We start from the raw sequence: 19,356 nt of genomic DNA, 5'->3' as shown, positions 1-19,356 counted from the left end.
TTCAGGGCGCACTAAGCGCCCTGGCACGGAGGAAGGATGTCACGTCCGCGCCGCCCCGTCTAGAGGCAGCGCGGCCGTGACGTCCTCACGGCGGCGGCCATATGGAAGGGCCGCCGCCGTTTAGTGCGTGACGAGCATGCATAGAGTTAGGGCGATGCGGAAGCACCGCCCTTTTGTAACCCTAGTGCGTGCTCATCACGCACAAAAACGCCGGTCTGTAACCGGCCTTGATCATAGAATGGTATCCTCTGGGGTTTGGTTCCAGGACCCCCTGTGGATCTCAAAATCCACGGATGCTCAAGTCCCATTAAATATAATGGCATAGTAAAATGGTGTCCCTTAGATAAAATGGCAAAATCAAGTTTGCTTTTTGGAATTAGCAATAGCATTTGCATTTCTATACTGCTTCATAGTGAACCTTATGAGCACTCTCTAAGTGTTTTACAACGTGTAAGCCAATTGCCCCAAATAAGCTGGGTGCTCATTTTACCAACCTATGAAAGGATGGAAGGCTGAGTCAACTTTGGAGCCCCCGGGACTGAACTCACAACCTTGTGGCTGCAGTACTGGCACTTAAGCACTGCACTGCCATTTTTTTATAATGTCCTTTCCACCAAATATTTTTTTTAATTATATAATTATGTATTTTTAAAATATTTTCAAGCTGTTGATCCTTGAATCCATGGATAAAAAAATCTGTGGATATGGAGGGCAGACTGTACCTTGTATTAGCACTTTACTGCATTGGACTTATCAAGCTAAGAATGAATTCCTGCCATTTCTGCTTTGATTGAGCTCCTTCCAGGATGGCAAAAGTCTGCCAAGTGACTAGTGAGAAAAGAGAGGAGGGATCATGTCTGCCTGCAGGCTCTAGCAACTAGTTTTATTTATTTTTCTTTGTTCTCTTACACTATACAGCTTGAAATAATATGACAACAAAAAATAACATTAAAATTATTACATGGATAAAAACTAATTGGAATAAATTCCTCATAGTTTAGTCTTTGTTGGATGCTAACATGTAGGTGCCCAGCAAGCCTCCCTGGAGTAAGAATTACATATATTGAAGGCCACCTCTGAAAAAGCCTAAGAATAGTGTTTTCCCTCTAACTGGGTTGCCATGGAAGATCAGAAGCAGTGGTATTGTACTGTTTGAAGTTCCTAAGATTTCTAAATGAGGAGGGCTATACTGTAGTAGGCAGACAGGTGCAACATCTCTAGGTGAAGAGCACAGTAGATGTTTGTGCATTTAATACACTCTGCCATTTTTGTGAGACAGAAAAACCAAACTTGATGTGTGCAAACATTTATATATGCTTAGGTTTCAGTTTTGAGTGTTAGCTTTAGGAGACTAGGATGTTAACAAGCTGGATCGTGTCCAGAGTAGAGAGACCCAAATGGTGAAAAGTCTAGAAACCATGCCCAATAAGGACAGATTTTGGGAGTTGTGTATGGTTAGCCTGGAGAAGAGGCAGTTAAGAGGTGATATGAAAGCCATGTTTAAGTATTTGAAGGGGTATCATACTGAGGATGCAGCAAGCTTTTCTGCTGTTCCAGAAAATAGGACACGGAGCAATGGGTGCAAGCTACAGGAAAAGATTCCACTTCAACATTAAGAATAACTATAGGGTACTGTATTTATTTCCCATTGGGAAATACAGCTCTTCATAGAGAAACACTGGAGAAAACTTGATTTTATTGTTCATAAGGAAAATACAATTTCCCATAGAAAACCTACACCTGCTCATAAGGAAGCATAGGATACTTACTGCCCATAGGGAAAATATAGCTCCCCATAGAAAATCATACCTGCCAACAGAGGCGAAGGATGTTTATGGTTCATAGTGAAAATATATTTACCTATAGGAAAAATCATACCTACCTACAGGAAAGCATAGGGAATTTATTGCCCATAGGGGAAAGATTGCTCCTCATAGAGAATCCACACTTAGAGAAACATTGGGGATTACTTGCCCACAGGGATACATGGGAGAATACTTGACCGTAGGAAAACATTAGCAAATACTTGCCCATATGGATTTTATTGTTCATAGGGAAATGCATCTCCCTATGGAAAAAAATCGCACCTGCCCATAGAGAGGAAAAAACCATATTTTCCCATATAGAAACCATATTTGCTCACAGGGAAACATTGGATAGCTGTCCATAGGGAAATTCAGGAGGATCCGTGCCCATATGATTTTATTGTTCATAGCGAAAAAAGTTCTTCATTGAAAAACCATCTCTTCACATAGGGAAGCACAAGATATTTACTGCCCATAGGGTAAATACAGCTCTCCATAGAAAAAATCATACTTGCCCACAGGGAATGATAGGATTTTATTACCCATAGGGTAAATTCAGCTCCCCATAAGAAAGACCCTACCTGCCAATACGTAAGCATGGAATATTTTTTGTTCATAGGGAAAATACAGCTTCCCATAGAAAAATGATACCTTCCCCTGGAGAAACACAGAACTTTACTAGCCCATAAGAGAGACCTTACCAATGGAAATAAAGAGCAGAACATTTGCCCCTAATAAAATCATACTTGCTTATTGGAAAGCTTAGGAAGATTCTTGCCCATAGGGAAAAATAGGAAAATGCTGTAGTCAACCTTGGCTAGGAAACATTGCCATAGAAAAGTCTTTGCCTTTTGGGATTAATAACACCACTTTAATCAGTTGTTTTAGACATGTCATGAAAGCTCTGTGTAGTTCTTCCTGGAGGATTGGCCTGATATATTGTTTCTGTTAAATTTTTATTTAATGTTTCTCCCTGTTTATTTTTCCATTTAAGGTTTATTTGCTGAACTTTTATTGATTTTAAATTTGACACACTATGTGATTACTTTGTTTAATTATGAAGTTGGATATAAGTTGCAAAAAAGAAAAGGAAAGCAGGGACATCATTGGCAAGTAGCATGGGTACTATTCAATGACAATGACTGTCAAACTGTGTGTCTGGAGTCACCTGTGGTCCCACCACACTCTCAAGTGGGTCCCGGTTCTTCCAGCCACCCAGTACTTCATCTTTTGACCCCCTCATTCCATGACAACACTCCAGCTTTCTCATAAGTCTGATGCAGCATCAGTTCCCTACACTCACAGAGCACAGAAACTTTTGGGAGTCGGAGTTGGCTAGAGATCAAAACTGGAGCTTGAAAGTGAGCAAGGAAGATGTGAAGAAGGGAAATAGTTAATTAATTGTATTTTTATAGCATTTTTATATTTTTGTTTTCTTAACTGACTTCAGGTGGTTTTGCCTCCAAAGGCAGTCTAAAAGACATTTGAAATGAATAAACAATATAAATGCACAGACAGCATGAGGGAGGATGAAAGTTAGTCGACAACTTTATCTTGATATATATAAACAGAAAAACACATTAAACTTACAACTATGATAACTTTTACTAATAACCCTCCTTGTGCAGAACACTTTTTCTTTGGCCATGTTTCTTTTTTGTCCATTGCCCCGTCTCCCTCCCTTGTATCATTCCATGAGCACATTAAACAAACCTTTCCGTGAACATCACCATGACATATCCTCAAGGATTGCACTGTTTGCAAGTGTAGCAATCTACACTTTAATTTCTGAAGTATCAAGGACTGTGTCAGTGACCTTGCAGTTACGTGGAAGATGATGTTCATGGTATAACATACAGACAGTGGAATCAGGTGCTGGGCTTTCTCTGCAGTGATAGTCATCTGATCTGGGTTTTTATCTTTCCAGCTTTATTTAATCTAACACTCTTTGTCAACTCTTTCCATGCAACAAATTGACATTTGAACAGCAATAACATGGTAACATTGCCCTGTACTGCGACAAGAACAATATGCAGGTTGAGGGTAAAGTGTAACTGCTTGCATTTTATTACTGTGAACATCACGGACAGTGAAGGTGCCTGACTGAGAGCAGAAAGCAACTCCTCCAGAGTCCTTGCACAGCTTAGCTAGAGCTATTTGGCTCATGTGACAATTCTTTGGTTTTTCCACACCTGTCCTGGGACGGTTTTGATCTTGGGTGGATTTTATGTTTTCAATAATTGTTTCAAGTGGGTAAAATAAAGGGAAATCTACGTTCAGAGATGATTTCTGTAGGTGTAAGAATTGCATTTTAAGAGAATAGTTTCCCAGACCACAATATGCTCGTTTGAACTCATAAAAAAAATATGTTTGCATATAGTACATTGTGAGTGCCATAGCATCAACTGGTATATCTGTCCAGTCCATCTCATCCTTAATCATCTTGTTCATGCTCTCACTGATGTTATTGGTTGCAGTTTGGTCACTTCTGAATGCAGCAAATTTTTCAATATGGAACTTTGCAGCATATTTGGGAATGCAATCCTTCAGTTCTTTATCAAAAAATTCTTTAAATGGTTGACTCCACAGCACACTATATTCCCCATATCTCTTCTGATATTGCTCGTTGGATGATGATTTTAACAGTTGTGTCACATTGTCTGTTAAAACTATCAAGTCATCTTTTTTCCCACCATGAGCCTTTACCCACATCGTCACATCTCCTAGGATATGATTTCTGCAATATACCTTTGGAATCTGTGGGAATTTCTCTTCCAAAGGTTGAACAACACCACTTTCTCGGTCTATTACAAATGGTATTTTTTCCATGTTGTCTCCTCCCAGTTTTGAAAGTATTTCACACAAAAAGTCAACATGGTATGCCGTACATTCATTAGTATGTAGGAGAAATGCAACAGGGAGTATTGGATCTCCTTCTAGAATAATGTTTCTTATTACTATGGGAGATAAGTAGAAATCGCCTAGTTTGAAAGTTGTGTCATAGGACACAAGTTGTGGCAAGGATACATCTTCACTTGAGAGAGAGAGGAGAGCTTCTGCCTCAGCAATGATACCGGGATGCGCAAATGAAACAGTCACATTGGGGACTAACGTGAACGACATGATAAAATTTTCAAGATGGCATGAGAGTTCCACAATGTTGAATATTTCATCATTGCTAATTTGTTTTTTCTGGTTGAGTTTGTATGATGCATTCTGTACCCATTTCAGATTATGTGAATGATCAATGGCCATACATCTGTGAGAACTGTCCAGTGATGCAACCATTTGTAAATCTTTATAGGCTTTCAATGGCTTTTTGTGTGACTTCGATTCTATTTTTATTTTTGGTAAAACCTTCTTCGTAGTGCCAGTAAAAGGCTTCTTTGAATGCTTCCTGTTACCATGACTGGAAGGCTGGTGCAATGTTTCATCACCCAAATAGTGGATAATGTACAATTTTCTAGGATCTGTGCACTCCCTGAGGCAGAATATATGTTTCTTGAAACCAAGCAGTGAGTCTTTCCAGGATCCAGCTGGGTCCTTTAGACAGTAGTATCTTTTCAGTACAGTGGGGAGGTGCAACCTTCTCCGATGGAAATTTGACCCCCTTGCTACCCATCTGTACCGGTCAAAACGATAATCATGCTCATGTTTAGGATCAGGAGAGGAGGAACAGTACACAAACACATCACCTCCCTTTGGCAGCACAGGTGGCAATGAAATAACTTTACTTTCATCTAGGCATTCTCTCCTGAGAATTGCTAGAACTTCTTCCATTGGAAGATCACTTGTCCTGCCAGTCATATATGGGTGGCTGCATGACTCCATACCTGTAGCGTGGCAGTCTCTCACCTCTATACTTGCTGGCCCATGAATTGTTGATAATTAAAAAGGTGGTAGGAAGTTCAGAAAAGAAAGATGAGAGGATCTGCAATGGAGGGAGAGATATTGTTAAAATGTGTAGCTTGGAAGACTTTCATTTTCCCTTTAACAAAGAATGAAACAGAGGCTGTCTTGATGGCTTGAGGTGGAAGCTGTTTCTTATCTCTCTCCCCACTCCCCCTTTTTGGGTATTTTATTTTGGAAAGTATTTTTAACTTTCCCTCCTGTTCTGTACCTGAAAAGTTGGTTGGGATGGGAATAGACAGGGTGATTGTCTTTGGAAGTTACTCATGTGTTGGCCATATACCAAATCCAATAACATCAAAAATCCACCAAACAGTAATAGCTTTATTGGGCCAACCAAAATGCACAATATACATGTTGCAAGGTCCACTGCATCTCCACTGCAGAAATAACCCGGTTTGAACGTCTGCAGTGCAGATGCAACCATAGTCTTCCAAAATTTGGACTCTTTCTAAACCATCTCCCTTTCCCCCTTCAAAATTGAAGTAATTTTTGTTTGTCATAAAGAAATGAAAAATCTAACATTTTAGTGCAGCTCTGACTGGCCAGCACTGTATTTTTCTCTCCCATTACTGGCAAGTTACTGTCTTTAGTATCCAGTATGAATCTAAAAGTTAACTTTGTAGAGGAGATGCATGAATATGTACCAGATTTTGCCTAATAATAATAATAGCACATTGCTGTGCGCTTTCATGTAACTTCTCACTTAGCAATTTATCCTGGGGCTTGGCAAGATTTGTTCAGAAGGGGTTTGCCTTTGTCTTCCTCTGAGAAATGTGACTTGCCCAAGGTCACCCAGTGGGTATTCTTAGCAAAGCAGGGATTTGAATCCGGATCTCCAGAGTTGTAGTCCAACACTCAAGCCACTAAACCACAATGGCTCTATCTATGGCCTGTTACAGACTGCCAAAATAAAGCTGCTTTGGGTCACTTTGGAGGTATGCTATTTAAATGATGCATGGGTCCTAAGAGTCTGGAGGTCGTGCCAAAGCCACACTCCATTCCTAAGCACTGAAGTGCAGCTTTGGTGCAGCTTCCGGATTCTTTGGGTGCATGCATCATTTAAACAGCATGCCTCCAAAGAGACCCGAAGCAGCTTTATTTTGGCAGTGTGTAACAGGCCAATAGCTGCCATATTTGCCCAGAAATCTGACAAAGTGATCACTTTAACTAGTTATATACCTCAGGGGTGAGAGTCACTGTGACCCTCTAGACAGATGTTGAAATATTAGCCTCTTTCACCCTAGGTTTCATAGCGAATGCCAAGGGTAACATGATATATCTGTTGTGATAAAATAGTTGGAAGAGACCCCAAGGGCCATCCAGTACGACTCTATTCTGCCATGCAGGAACACACAATCAAAGCATCCCCAAGAGATGGCCATCCAGCCTCTGTCCAAAGACCTCCAAGGAGATAAACTCCACCACAGTCTCCAAGGAAGTGTGTTCCACTGTTGAACAGCTCTTACTGTCAGGAAGCTCTTCCCAATGTTGAGGTGGAATCCCTTTTCCTGCAGCTGGCATCCGTTGCTCGGGGTCCTGTTCTCTGGAGCAACAGAAAACAAGCGTCACTATATAATAAATATTAACCCAAACATATAGTTACATACAACTATATATAATTTCAAACTAACCTGGTTTAAAATAAATGACTTAAAAAACCACTCCTTGTTTTTAGAGATGAGTAATGGACTCATAGTAGAGGGCATGAGTACATAGGACGAAGGTATGAGTAGGTAGACAAGTTGAGGAGAAAAGTGAGGAGGAGAGAAAGGGAGAAGAAAGGAGAGGATGGTGGAAAGAGAGAAGGGAGGAGGGAATGAGGAAGAAGAAGATGGAGAAGATCAGAGGAGGAGAAGAAAAATACGAAGAAGGCTACAAGCAAAGAAGAGAACTGTAAATGTATGGAAGGGTGTGCTTATTTTATGTTTGTATATTAAATTATTAATAAAGCTTGTTGGCTTATAAAAACACTCCTAGTTTTTAAAATTGTGTGTCTGTGTGTGTGTAGTTATATATATATATAATATTGCACACACACACAGTTTTAAAAACTAGGGAGTGTTTTAAGTCATTTATTTTTAAACCAGATTGGTTTAAGCCAGCCAACCCTTCTGTGTAAGAGATATATATGTGTGTGTGTGTGTGTATACGCACATATCTATACACACAAACATACAGAATGTATATATACACACAGAGACACACATATATATATACATATAATATAATAAAACAATGCGGTGGCCTTTGCATTTATAGAATATTATAATAATAATAATAATAATGTCGAGGGAGGGAAAAGAGAAGAAACGCTCACCAATGGCGACGCTTGCTACGCAGGGGACGCTCTAGGACTCAAGGGAGTCACGTGACACGAGGAGAGCGAGGGAGAGAGCGCATGCTCACAGCTGGGGCGGCGGGGCGGCCAAGGCGAGCAGCCAATGGGCGGCGAGGATACCAGTAATGAGAGGGCGGGGCACAGGAGATAGCGGGAGTGAAGCCTTCGTTGGAACGTACGTGTGGCACGCATGCGCTCTGGCTCCCCTCAGACTCCGACGCAAGCGAGGTTCGCTTCCTCCTTGGCCTCAATTCCTTCCTTTCCGGCGGTTCTGCGCGTGCGCTTTGCGTCGGCGGCGCTCCTTCTCCTTCTCTCCGCCTCGCTCTCTCTCTCTCCCCCTCCCTCCCTCCCTCCCTGCCGCGTGTGTCGTGCGAGGTAAGCGTTTCCCTGACGCCGGCGCGTGCGGCGCCTCCAACGTTCCATTCGACCGTTGGGACCGTTGGAAAAGGGGGGGGGGAGCGAGGGGAGGCGGTTGGCGCGCGCGCGCGTTCGAAACGGTTGCCATGGAGATTTTACCTCAGGCGGGAATAAGGAGCTGTTCCATAAGGGCTCCCCCGAAGCTCCGTCTTCGCCCCTCGCCGCCCCGATACTACTATTATTGTTATTGTGTAGCCCGCTTTTTCCTCAGTGCTGCCACTCAAGAGCGGCTTACTACGGTTTCTAAGAACAGTACATTCAAATACATAACACCGGCTTCTTCATGAGGGCCCAAGTTTTCAGAACAACTTTTAATTCCCTAGCTCGCCTTTTTCTCTCTCATGGAGCTCGAGGCGGCTCAAAAAGGAGTCTTAAAAGTCCTTAATATTTAAACAACTCAGGTTGCAGCCACACTGTAGAGATAATCCGTTTTGAGGCCGCTTTCACCGCCCTGTGTCTCCAAGCTGTGGAATTCTGGGAAGTGTAGTTTTGTGAAAGGTTTAGCCTTCTCTGTCAGAGAGCAGAGAAGTGGTAAACTACAACCCCCAAGGTTCCCTAGCACTGAGCCAAGGCAGTTAAAGTGGTCTCAAACTGGATTACTTCTGCAGTATGTTTTTGACCATAGCCACCTTAAAAAGGCGACCTGGTCCGGTTTGTTCAAAGTCTGCGCTGTTTATCTTAGCGGCCCATGTGCTAAACCAAGCCAGCAGCGTCTCATCGTGGTTTTGGGCGTTGGACTGTGACTCTGGAGACCAGGGTTCAAATCCCTACCTAGAGAGGAAAGTACTGGTCATAGCTGCTGTTAGAAATAAAGAAGGGAAAAGTGGGTTGAACTTAACTTCACCTGCTTTATTCTGCCAGTTGGGTTTCATTTGCAGAAAATAAGCATAAATTAGCGCTAGAGAGCCAGTATGGTTAATAGTCTCAGTGCTAGATTAGGACACTGGGAAACCTGGGTTCAAATCTCCACTCAGTGGAAACCCACCGGATGACCATGGGCAAGTCACACACGCTCAGCCTCAGAGGATGACAGTACAGACCCTGTCTGAAGAAATCTGGCCAAGAAAACCCCATGGTAGATTCACCTTACCCTATATTGAAAACAACTTGAAGGGACGCAAGAGCAACCCCATGTGCCATTCTTCGGTTCTCACCCTCCCAAAGCAATCATATCGTACCGAAAGGTGCCTAATCTTGTAAAATCGCCATAGCAAAATGTATAAATTACTGTAGGAATGTGTTCAGTGGGATGCAGCTGGGGTGGCTGAAGTGGGCTTCTCAGTCCAGTCCTCCCTACAGGAGCACCTACAGCCCTTGAAAATGTAGTTTTGAGAATCGGAGACCTTGCTAAAGATTGAACTGAGGAGGCAGGATCCCTCTGAAACTGCCCCAAGGCACTTTCTGAAACCTTGCAATAAAGGGATGTCACATGCAATCTGTTACAAAGAACACTGGATATACAGCCTAAGTCTTTTCTTTCAGATTGGTTATTCAGACTCCGTTTCCCGCCATTGGTTTTAAAACTGGCTGCCTTTGGCCAGAATAATTGTAGTTGGCCAACAGGCTTGCACCCAAATGCTTCTGAAAAGCTCACAAACAATTTGTCAGGGTAATAGCCACTCCTTATTCATACCTCCCGGCACCTGAAATGCAGGAATGTATTGCTTTTGAAGATGGAGGTCTTAGTTAAGCAACCTCTACTAGATGTCATGCCTATCTCCAGTGAATGTATTGTCATGTGCCCTTCCAGGAAAAACCTAGATGCAAAACTGATACCAAGGTGTGTGTGTGGCTTGAAGTCATCTGTTCATTTATGGTGATCCCATGAATTTCACAGGATTATCTTAGGCAAGGAATACTCAGAGGTAGTTCCTCTATATGAGAAATAGCATACAGCACAGAATTTGTTGGCACTCTCCCATCCCAGTACTAGTGAGAGCTGACCCTCTTCCAAGTCCAGAGGATCTCGTTCCTTGAGGGTGTTTAGGCTGAGACCAAAGTAATCAGATGCAAATAAAAACGGACTTCTAGTATGTGTAAAAGAGGGCATGGGGAGGGCATGGGAAGCTATACTTGCCATTTTTTGTACATGTCTAAAAATGCAATATTCTCACGTGTTATTCTATTTGGCCCTAGATCCACCTACCTGCTCACCTATGCCACACCGTCATAGCTTCTGGATAGTGATGAATCAAGTGCCAGTGAGATCATCTGTAGCAGTTTTAGCATTTCCACTTGGTTTATCTTCATATTTCCTAGGTCAAAACACACTGCAGAAATAGTCCAGTTTGAGACTGCTTTAACTGTCTTGGCTCATTGCTAGGGGATTCTGGAAACTAGTTTTGTGAGACATTTAGCCTTCTCTGTCAGAGAGCTCTGGTGCCACAATAAACTACAATTCCGAGGATTCCCTAGCACTGAGCCAGGGCAGTTAAAACAGTCTCAAGATGGATTATTTCTGCATTGTGTTTTGGACCATAGTTTATAAACCTTTTGGAATTTCTGTTGATATTTTTTCCTCCTGTTTCTCCCTGACCTGTTGAAAGACATTGACTGAAGCATGACGCATTTAAGCATCACACAGGGATCAAGTGACTTGAGAATGTGGTTTTTTTACCCTTGTCTGCTGTTATCAGATTGTATGGCCTTGATTTTGGGGATGCACTCATGCAGAACATTCACTTAATGTGGTTCAGCTATCACATTTCAACACCCCATGGTGCTACATTTATGAATTAGTCCATTGTGGCACAAAGCAGGGCATTTTGTGTAACAGTCAGTGTTAATGACTTAAGATGTAAGGTGACTGCAGTGGGAAGAATATTAATCCTTATTTATTGAATGCTCTGTAGAGATTGTATTTGGGTGACGTAGTTGTATTAATTGATTGATAAAATTTGTAAATGACTGATAAGTGACTGTGGAATTTCAGTATTTGCTGGAACACACTTCCTACTATGGCTGATGAAGTTGACTTCACCACTGGAGATGCTGGTGCATCTGCCACCTACCCAATGCAGTGTTCTGCTCTTCGCAAGAATGGCTTTGTGGTGCTAAAGGGACGTCCCTGCAAGATTGTGGAGATGTCAACTTCAAAAACTGGCAAACATGGTCATGCAAAGGTAATCTCTTCCTTCACTTCTGTTAGACATAGGTCTCTGCATTTTCGCTTATGAATGCTGAACTTTATGTTCATTTTGCATTTTGTACAGTGTGAGTTTTGTGTAATTTGCCACTTGTTGGCATTTCAGTCCTAATTGACTATCCTCTTGTACTGTTTGTGATCTGGCTAAGCATCTTGTATGAGGTGAGTATCTCAGTATTGGAAACATAATTCATCCATAAAAATGCAATGTATCTCCTGCTCCAAATGGGACAGCATTCCTGAATGCTGTACTGAAAAGTTGAGGGACTAAATTCTAGTTCTCTTAAATCATAGTTTGAATGCTCTTTGTTCTGGTCTTAATGACCATAATCGTAACAGGGCATGGAACAGGGAAACCACTTTCATGAGGGAAGAGGAAAATTGAATGTCATCCTGAACTATGACCTCATCTTGGGGATTATGGTTCGGAGAATCTGATTATGCTACAGTGTTTCATTCAGATTTGGATTGCCACTGTCCGGATTGATCCAGCAAATCAAATTTACAAGTCAGGGCTCATTGAACAAAATGCTGTTAAAATAAATAATAATAAACTTTATTCTTATACCCCACCTTTCTGCTGCAGCAATCAAGGCAGCTAACATGACTAGAATATTTTGGAATAATACATACTCTCAATAAATAAACTGACCCCCTCCCCTTTTTTTTAAAAAAAAAAAACCAGGATTAAATACAATACAGTTTAAAAATTCAACCTATTAAAATGACAGCAATTTTCTAGTAGAGAAAGTAGTTACATAAAGTAGGGAGAGAACAGAAATTAGATTCTGTTAACTTGCCTGAGCTACTCTTCCTGGAGCATGTAGGATGCATTTGGATAAATGCCACAGTTTAGAACAGCTGGTCCACACACGTATGGTTGTGATAGTTCTTGTTATATATTAACTTAGATGGGCAATACTTTGAAGATGATAAGCAGAGATAAGTGGCTTGGAATGGAGCTGTTAACTGTGCACAAAAACAGCTTCTAAGATTAAAAATCATCTTGCACAGCTGGATATGCAATAGGTTTTAGGTTCAAATAAATGCTTAAGCATAGAGTTGGCACCAGACAGTAATAGACAATGATCTATGTTGTCTAATACATTATGGAATTAATTTTTGTGCCTGCTGACATGAACAGGAGAAAAAATAAGTTTGAGCACTGAAAATGCTGTAGTAGCATGGTGTGTTAGACTCAAGGATTTTAAGATACATGTGTTTAATCAATATTAACCTTGTGAATGGTGCAAATGCCTGAATGAAGCATTACAATTTTTCTCAGAGCACCTTCAACTTCTCTTCTTTGTGTGGATGTGCATTATTTTCCATCAGTGGAGGAGAGCAATGAGTTATTCCTCCTTGCTGCCTCAGAAGGCAGCACCAGCCATTCAAAATCTTTAAATACCTTTTCTTGAGAGGAAAACCCCACTGCACCCCTAATTACTGGTCCTGCCTGCTCCAGAACACACAGCTGCTCTGCTTTTTAAGATCCTGGTTTACTTTCCTTGGGGATGGCTGCATTTAGGCAGACAGAAAAAGACAGCCTGTTCTCACTCTTGCTTGAATTCTCTGAGAACTTCCAGACTGGGAGGGTCCCAGGACAAGGGTTGTTTTTCTCCCCAAGAGGCCATAGGAAGTAGATTTACCTGAAAGTGTGGACAGGCTTCCTGCACACTTGCCAACTCTTTGGGTGGACAGCTGACTTTGGTAGAAATCTTACATAGTTGCTACACTGGACAAGGCACTTGGTCCAGAGGACCACCAGTTGCCCTCAGTTGCACTCCCAGGGTGAGTGATTCTTCATTGCCTCTTTCTTCACCTCCATGGGCTGCCCCCCCCCCCCTATTTATCAGACCTTCTTTCTCCTCACCTTCCCACCCGGGCCCTCCATTCTGGTAGTCAAGGTCGGGATTTTCAGCCCAGGATTTTCTCTGCCCATCTCAGATTCGCCCCTTTTCACTTGCTGCCCCTCACTCCTGGAACCTCCTTCCCCCATCAGTAAGGGCCATCACTTCTTTAACCAGCTTCAAAACGGAGTTGAAGACCATCCTGTTCAGAGAAGCGTTCCCAGGCATTGCGTGATTATCATTTGCTATTTGATGTTCTTTTTGTTGCCTGTTTTATTGAACCATTTCCTGTATTGCTATGTATTTTTTATGTATTATCCTATTATTTCCTAGATTGTACGCCATAAGCAGGTTTACTCTTATCTATTTATTGTTTTTATGTACAGCGCTGTGCAAATCTACAGCGCTATATAATAATAATAATAATAATAATAATAATAATGCTATTGTTTGGCCCTTCACATTGACTTCTATAAGTGAATTTACCAAATTGTGGTAAAGGAGTTGGAGCCCAAGAAGAGCAGCAATTCTGGCCAAGGCCAGTAATGAGGAGGCTGGTTGGAAGATAGATGAGGTGGCTCAGATTCCACACATGGAGACTAATACATCTGGGTTTCCTAAGGGGAGAGGAATCTCCACCTCCTCTGCACACAAGAATGCACAGGCACCATTTTGGTGTGGCAGAATAGCACATACTATGTACATCATCAAAGCTCAAGCACTCTGCTGCATTAAATCTAAGTGAATCCTGCATCTTCCGCTTAGACCTAGGCACCTGGATATTTCTAGTACCCATTCAGAATTCACCATATAACCCTGGCTACGCCAGAGCACTCTAAAGGGTCATGCTCCCAAACTCCCAGCCACTTTTAAGCAAAAACAAACTGAGAGTAATGAGACTGGGATAATACATTGTTTTTACATAATTTTCTTTGTATTTCTTTGTATTTTAAATATCTGACATATGAACATTCCTCTAGGTCCATTTAGTTGGCATTGATGTATTCACTGGCAAAAAATATGAAGATATTTGCCCTTCCACTCACAACATGGATGTTCCAAATATCAAGAGGAATGATTATCAAGTAAGTATGCATGAAGTATAGACTGGGATTTGGTAGCCTGTGGCTCTCTAGATGTTTCACTGGAGTGTTTGGATCTGATGGGACTTATAGCCCAACAACACTTGGAAGGTCATGGTTTTCCCATCCCTGATAGATCCATCCAGTTGGTACCTGCTTAACTTTACATCAGTAAGAATCCTGACTTGCCTGCCTTACCTCTTTCAACAACTAGTTATGTCACAATTCCATTTGAACATTTGTTTCTTTATTAGATTTTTTTTCTGCCTTTCTCTGCAAAATTGGGCTCAGAAAGAAGAAGTAGCACTCACATGGTTAAAAGACGTTTCTACAGCAGCCTACCTTAATTGCTAAATGCCTCCTCAAATAAAAAGATATTTGTATAGCAAGGAAAAGACAACAAAAGCATCAGTCTAGCTTCAGTAGGGAATTTCATAGTCTGGAAATGGTGTTTATAGGTTCCCACCAAACATGGTTCTGAGAGGCACAACCAAGGGAGGGGCCTCCCGTGAAGATACCACAGCTCAAGCAGGCTTCTGTGGGGAAATATGGTACAGATGGCCTGTACCCAAGTCATATAGGGGTTAATGGGTTATAATGAGCTTTTTAATTATGCCAAGGAGTTGTGAAAACACATTGATGAAGAACAAGTGCAGTCTAAGAATATATCTGGTTAGAACTAGTAGGAGATCCATGTTCATATCTCTGTCCTTAAAAAAAGGTAAAGGCAGCATCTAGGTCCCCCTGATTTGGATCAGGATTGCACTTACAAAGGAGGGAAAGCCCTTCCTCCTGCATGGTTTTCTAAGCAAATCAGGTTTTTCTATCAAGGTAAAACATGATAAACCCACCAACAAGCACTCTTGATTTAAGCTCCAAAATTTAGCCACCCAAGAACCCATCAAAAGAAATACCAGGCTCTCCCTCACTCCATTGCACTACACTCCACAACTCACTTTCAGTTAAATAGGACTTCCCTATTCCCATCACAATGTTAATTTACCTTCAGCGTGGAGAATATAGAGTTCAGTGGACTCTCTAGGGTTTTGTTCCAGTGGCATAGTAATATTGCATCTCTTATAATAAAGGGGGAAAATCAAGGTCTGCTATTCAGATTTGGGGGGGGGAGGTATTTTCAAGTAGCCGCTCTGAGAACCTTTAGGGCTGAAGGGCAGGGTATAAATACCGTAAATAAAGAAATAATAGTGGATGGTAGCATCCATGAATAGAGAATTTGCAGATGGAGGGGTGACTACTACTGCTGCAGCTGTTATGTACCTTCAAGTCGTTTCTGACTTAAGGCGACCCTAAGATGAATGTGTAATGAGGTTTTCTTGGCAAGATTTGTTTAGAGGGGGTTTGTCATTGCTATCTTCTGAGACTGATAAGGTGTGACTTGACTAAGATCATCTAGTGGGTTTCCATGGGTGAGCAGGGATTCATACCCTGTAAGTGTTACTATCTATAAGCTGTGATTGTATGAAAAATATATGTGTACCTTACTACATTTAATTTCAGTTGGCTCCCATATGGTTAAATTTGCATGAATTTTTGCTGAAGTGAACTAAATATTTTATGCTTAAATACAGGGCAGATAAAATGCCAAAAAGAAGTTTAAAGTATTTGGCAGTCCTCTGAAACACTTCCTGCTCCACCCAGAATAATTATGACGGCTATCAGTCAGTCAGTCATTCAGTCAGTCATTTATGCTCCACCTTTCCCCCAGGGCTGGGACTCAGCAGACTGAATAGTTAAATATTTAACAAACTGCAAAATAATTAACACAGTCAAGTGAAATTGTATTCTTTTTGCTTTCAATGAGCAAAGATTAGAAAACTGTCTGGTAGTTGTAGCATGAATTTCTCATTTTTTCTTTAACTAGAATGTGCTAACAAAGAAGCATTTAGTTTGATGAAGTAAATGTGGTTCACGTTATACAATTGTCAAAGTCAATATGGTTGAGGATGAGTTGTGTATAAGGTGGCTTTTTTGTGTCTATCACATGTTACATGAGAGATCCAGAAAGCAAAGTCAAAATAGCTAAAGCTAGTATCTGTCCCATTGAATTTATGTTTAAATTTTGTCACTTTAGTTAAGAATCCAAATCAAATCCAGATTGTTTTACACACTTTCCCACAGCTAATCTGTATACAGGACGGCTACCTCTCTTTACTGACAGAAAGTGGTGAAGTTCGTGAGGATCTAAAGGTTCCAGAAGGTGAACTAGGCAAAGAAATAGAGGGGAAATACAACGCAGGCGAAGATTTCCAGGTAAAATTTTAGTCCTAAAAGTATTCCTTTGCATATTTTTTCTGATATTAACAGTTGATCAAATATGAGTTACTTTGTCTCTATATAAATATTTTAATGGGATTGAGGACAGTTTGCTAAATGTTGAGTTAGAAGTACTGGCACCAGAACTTGGGTAACACTGAACCACTGCCACACTAGACTTGATGCAAATATAATCTCGGTCAAATAATCTAACCATGTGCTTTTTTTCTGTTGTAGGTATCTGTTATGTGTGCAATGAGCGAAGAATGTGCTGTAGCCATAAAACCTTGCAAATAGGACCATCTGGATCTAGGCAGTTGCTCAAGTTCTGGCAACTGCAAATCTTGTATTTTAGTTCTGATTATCACCAAAGCTATAACCTTCACTAGCAACCTCGTGTCTTTGTTTGAAAATAGAGCTGACTAATGTTGCAAGCCATTTGGCAATACTAAAATTGCTGAAGTTCAAGTGCTTACAGGAATGGCAAGGCAGTCAAAACTGTCATTTTAGATCATGAGGTATTAAACTAGTATGCTTTGCTCGAATGAAACTGTATAGCAGTGCCAATACCAAGATAGTACTAAGTTTGGGTTTAAGAATAGTGTTTACAACATTTTAAATCAGTGAAAATAACCATTTTTATCTTAAACATTGTAAAATATGGCTTGCACTGAACTGTGAATACTCACTGAGCTAGAGACAAAGGAAATCCTATGATCAAAATGCCAGTGCTGATGGCCATGTACAACAGTATGTATCTGTAGTCCTGCTGGCTCTGGCTCACTCTTAACATGTTGCCATTTGCCTGTGATGCAAACATCCAAGATATTGGATGCTTTCATACTCTGGTTAATAGTGCACAAATGTTCAGGGGTTAGGGGTGTGATTCACTAGAGGCCTTTGATTTCAATATGGAGTTCAGCCACTCTTCTAGTTTAAAAGAAGGGAAAGCCTCAAGTGTTTCAGTATTATATGTACTTGTTTTGGATTTTAACTTTAGTTTTGTAGCACAAGTAGAATGCTTGGCTTCTTTTTAGGAACTGGAACAAAAGTGTGCATAGTGGCAACTTATATGAAGGCTAAATTTAAACCCTGTTTCACCCAAATAATTTAGGTCATGGGATTCAGACCTGCTAAAGAACTATGACTCAGCATTCTGTCAAATGGAAGAACTTCAGGGCTATGTAACAGGGTCACTTTGACTCAAAATCTATTTGTGCAGGACTTGGTTACACTGAACAGGCAAATGCCTAACCACTAATAGACATGATCTTCTGCTTGGAAGATCGTGCTTCTGCTTAGTTAGCATTTGGAGAAACCTAATGACTTATATTTGCCTTAAATATTGGTAGCAACTGACTAACTTGAACTAGTGACTGGGTTGTTAAAACATGCTTGGTTTATTTTGGGTACCTTTGGGGTGGGTGGGTGGGGGGTTAGGACGCAGAATTTTGAACTATATTTGGGAATATGGTTGCCCATCGCCAGTGAAGTTATAGAGATGTAAACTGTATGACGATCTCACAGTAAGTTCTAGATTGGATAGGAATCTGCACTTTTCCAGATACTGTTGGACTGCAACTCCCAACATTCTTCATGATTGGCTGTGCTGGAACTTGGAGTCTTAACAACATCTTGTGGGTTTTGAGTTGCACCATTCTCTAGATTTAACTGAGCAAATATCTATGCAGAGAAGGGGCACAATGCAGATTGGTTTGGCAATAAACACTCTTGAATAAAGCACAGTCTTGATATAATGTCAAATAACTATATGTTTTGAAGATCTAGGGCTACTAGAAAGTTAGAGGATTTTATCATTGTTAGTCCAATCATGCCAGTATTCCTGGGTAGCTGATTCTCAGTCTTGATAGGAACGGGAAATCCTAATTTGAAAAACAGACTTTGTTGGCTAGTATCATTAGTCATTCTCAGATGTTCTGCAGGAGTTAGCAGCTGTGCCCGAGTAATTGAGGCGCCGTCGTTACGCGCAAGGGGTGGCGCTTCCTGACGCGCCTTGCCCCTCGTGCGTAACGAGTGTGTCAAAATGGCGGCGCCCTAGACAGATGGGTGCCGCCATTTTGACGTCGCGGACGCATAGCATCCGGACATCATGTGGCGGAAGTGATGCCGCGAGTGCACGCCTTGCAGCGCCATTTCCGGGGCGCAGGAAGAAGCGCCATTTTGGCGCTTCTTTCTTGCTGCGCCCGGGAACCATGCGGTTTGGCTGCTGCGGTTCCCGGATGCAGCAACCAGCAGCAGTGCAAGACCGCCTGTTTTGGGCAGTCTGTAATGCGCCTGAGAGAATTATTTATGTCACAGTATCTGAAGATTCCTGCTAACATCTCATTGCTTCTGTCATCTTAAGGATGCATATGGCTGAAACGTATGGAGGCAGCTAACCTATGGAAATGTTACTTTAATTACTCCTTGCCCCAGAAATGGGGGAGTCCTACTTCACCTTGACTTCTATGTGTCTGGATTTACAGGTTATCAAAGCTAGCTGAATAAGTATAGCATCTGCTAGGTAAATCAT

General features: G+C 41.4%; 2 protein-coding genes across 4 annotated transcripts; one reads left to right on the top strand and one right to left on the bottom strand.

The window, feature by feature from the left end:
- Positions 1-3,330: 3,330 nt before the first annotated feature.
- On the bottom strand, positions 3,331-7,658 carry LOC121927141. 2 transcript variants are annotated; one of them, XM_042460726.1, is made up of 2 exons: positions 7,184-7,658; positions 3,331-5,736 (listed from the first exon to the last, which is right to left on the bottom strand). In XM_042460726.1, the coding sequence occupies exon 2, from the start codon at positions 5,634-5,636 to the stop codon at positions 3,744-3,746; it is 1,893 nt and encodes a 630-aa protein (XP_042316660.1). In that variant the 5' UTR covers positions 5,637-5,736; positions 7,184-7,658; the 3' UTR covers positions 3,331-3,743. The 2 variants fall into 2 exon arrangements, with proteins under 2 accessions (XP_042316660.1, XP_042316661.1); XM_042460727.1 differs by lacking the exon at positions 7,184-7,658 and adding an exon at positions 6,897-7,107.
- A 556-nt stretch (positions 7,659-8,214) lies between these two features.
- Positions 8,215-18,939, top strand: EIF5A2 (eukaryotic translation initiation factor 5A2). Of its 2 annotated transcripts, none has more exons than XM_042460807.1 (5): positions 8,215-8,283; positions 11,405-11,594; positions 14,448-14,552; positions 16,689-16,820; positions 17,061-18,939. In XM_042460807.1, the coding sequence occupies exons 1-5, from the start codon at positions 8,246-8,248 to the stop codon at positions 17,118-17,120; spliced, it is 525 nt and encodes a 174-aa protein (XP_042316741.1). In that variant the 5' UTR covers positions 8,215-8,245; the 3' UTR covers positions 17,121-18,939. The 2 variants fall into 2 exon arrangements, with proteins under 2 accessions (XP_042316741.1, XP_042316742.1); XM_042460808.1 differs by lacking the exon at positions 8,215-8,283 and adding an exon at positions 8,299-8,430.
- Positions 18,940-19,356: the final 417 nt, after the last annotated feature.

Source organism: Sceloporus undulatus, chromosome 3 (assembly GCF_019175285.1).
Source record: "Sceloporus undulatus isolate JIND9_A2432 ecotype Alabama chromosome 3, SceUnd_v1.1, whole genome shotgun sequence".
In the NCBI taxonomy this organism is placed as follows: domain Eukaryota; kingdom Metazoa; phylum Chordata; class Lepidosauria; order Squamata; family Phrynosomatidae; genus Sceloporus; species Sceloporus undulatus.
The sequence above is the reverse complement of the archived record's forward strand: the minus strand, read 5'-3'. Positions and strand labels throughout refer to the sequence as shown.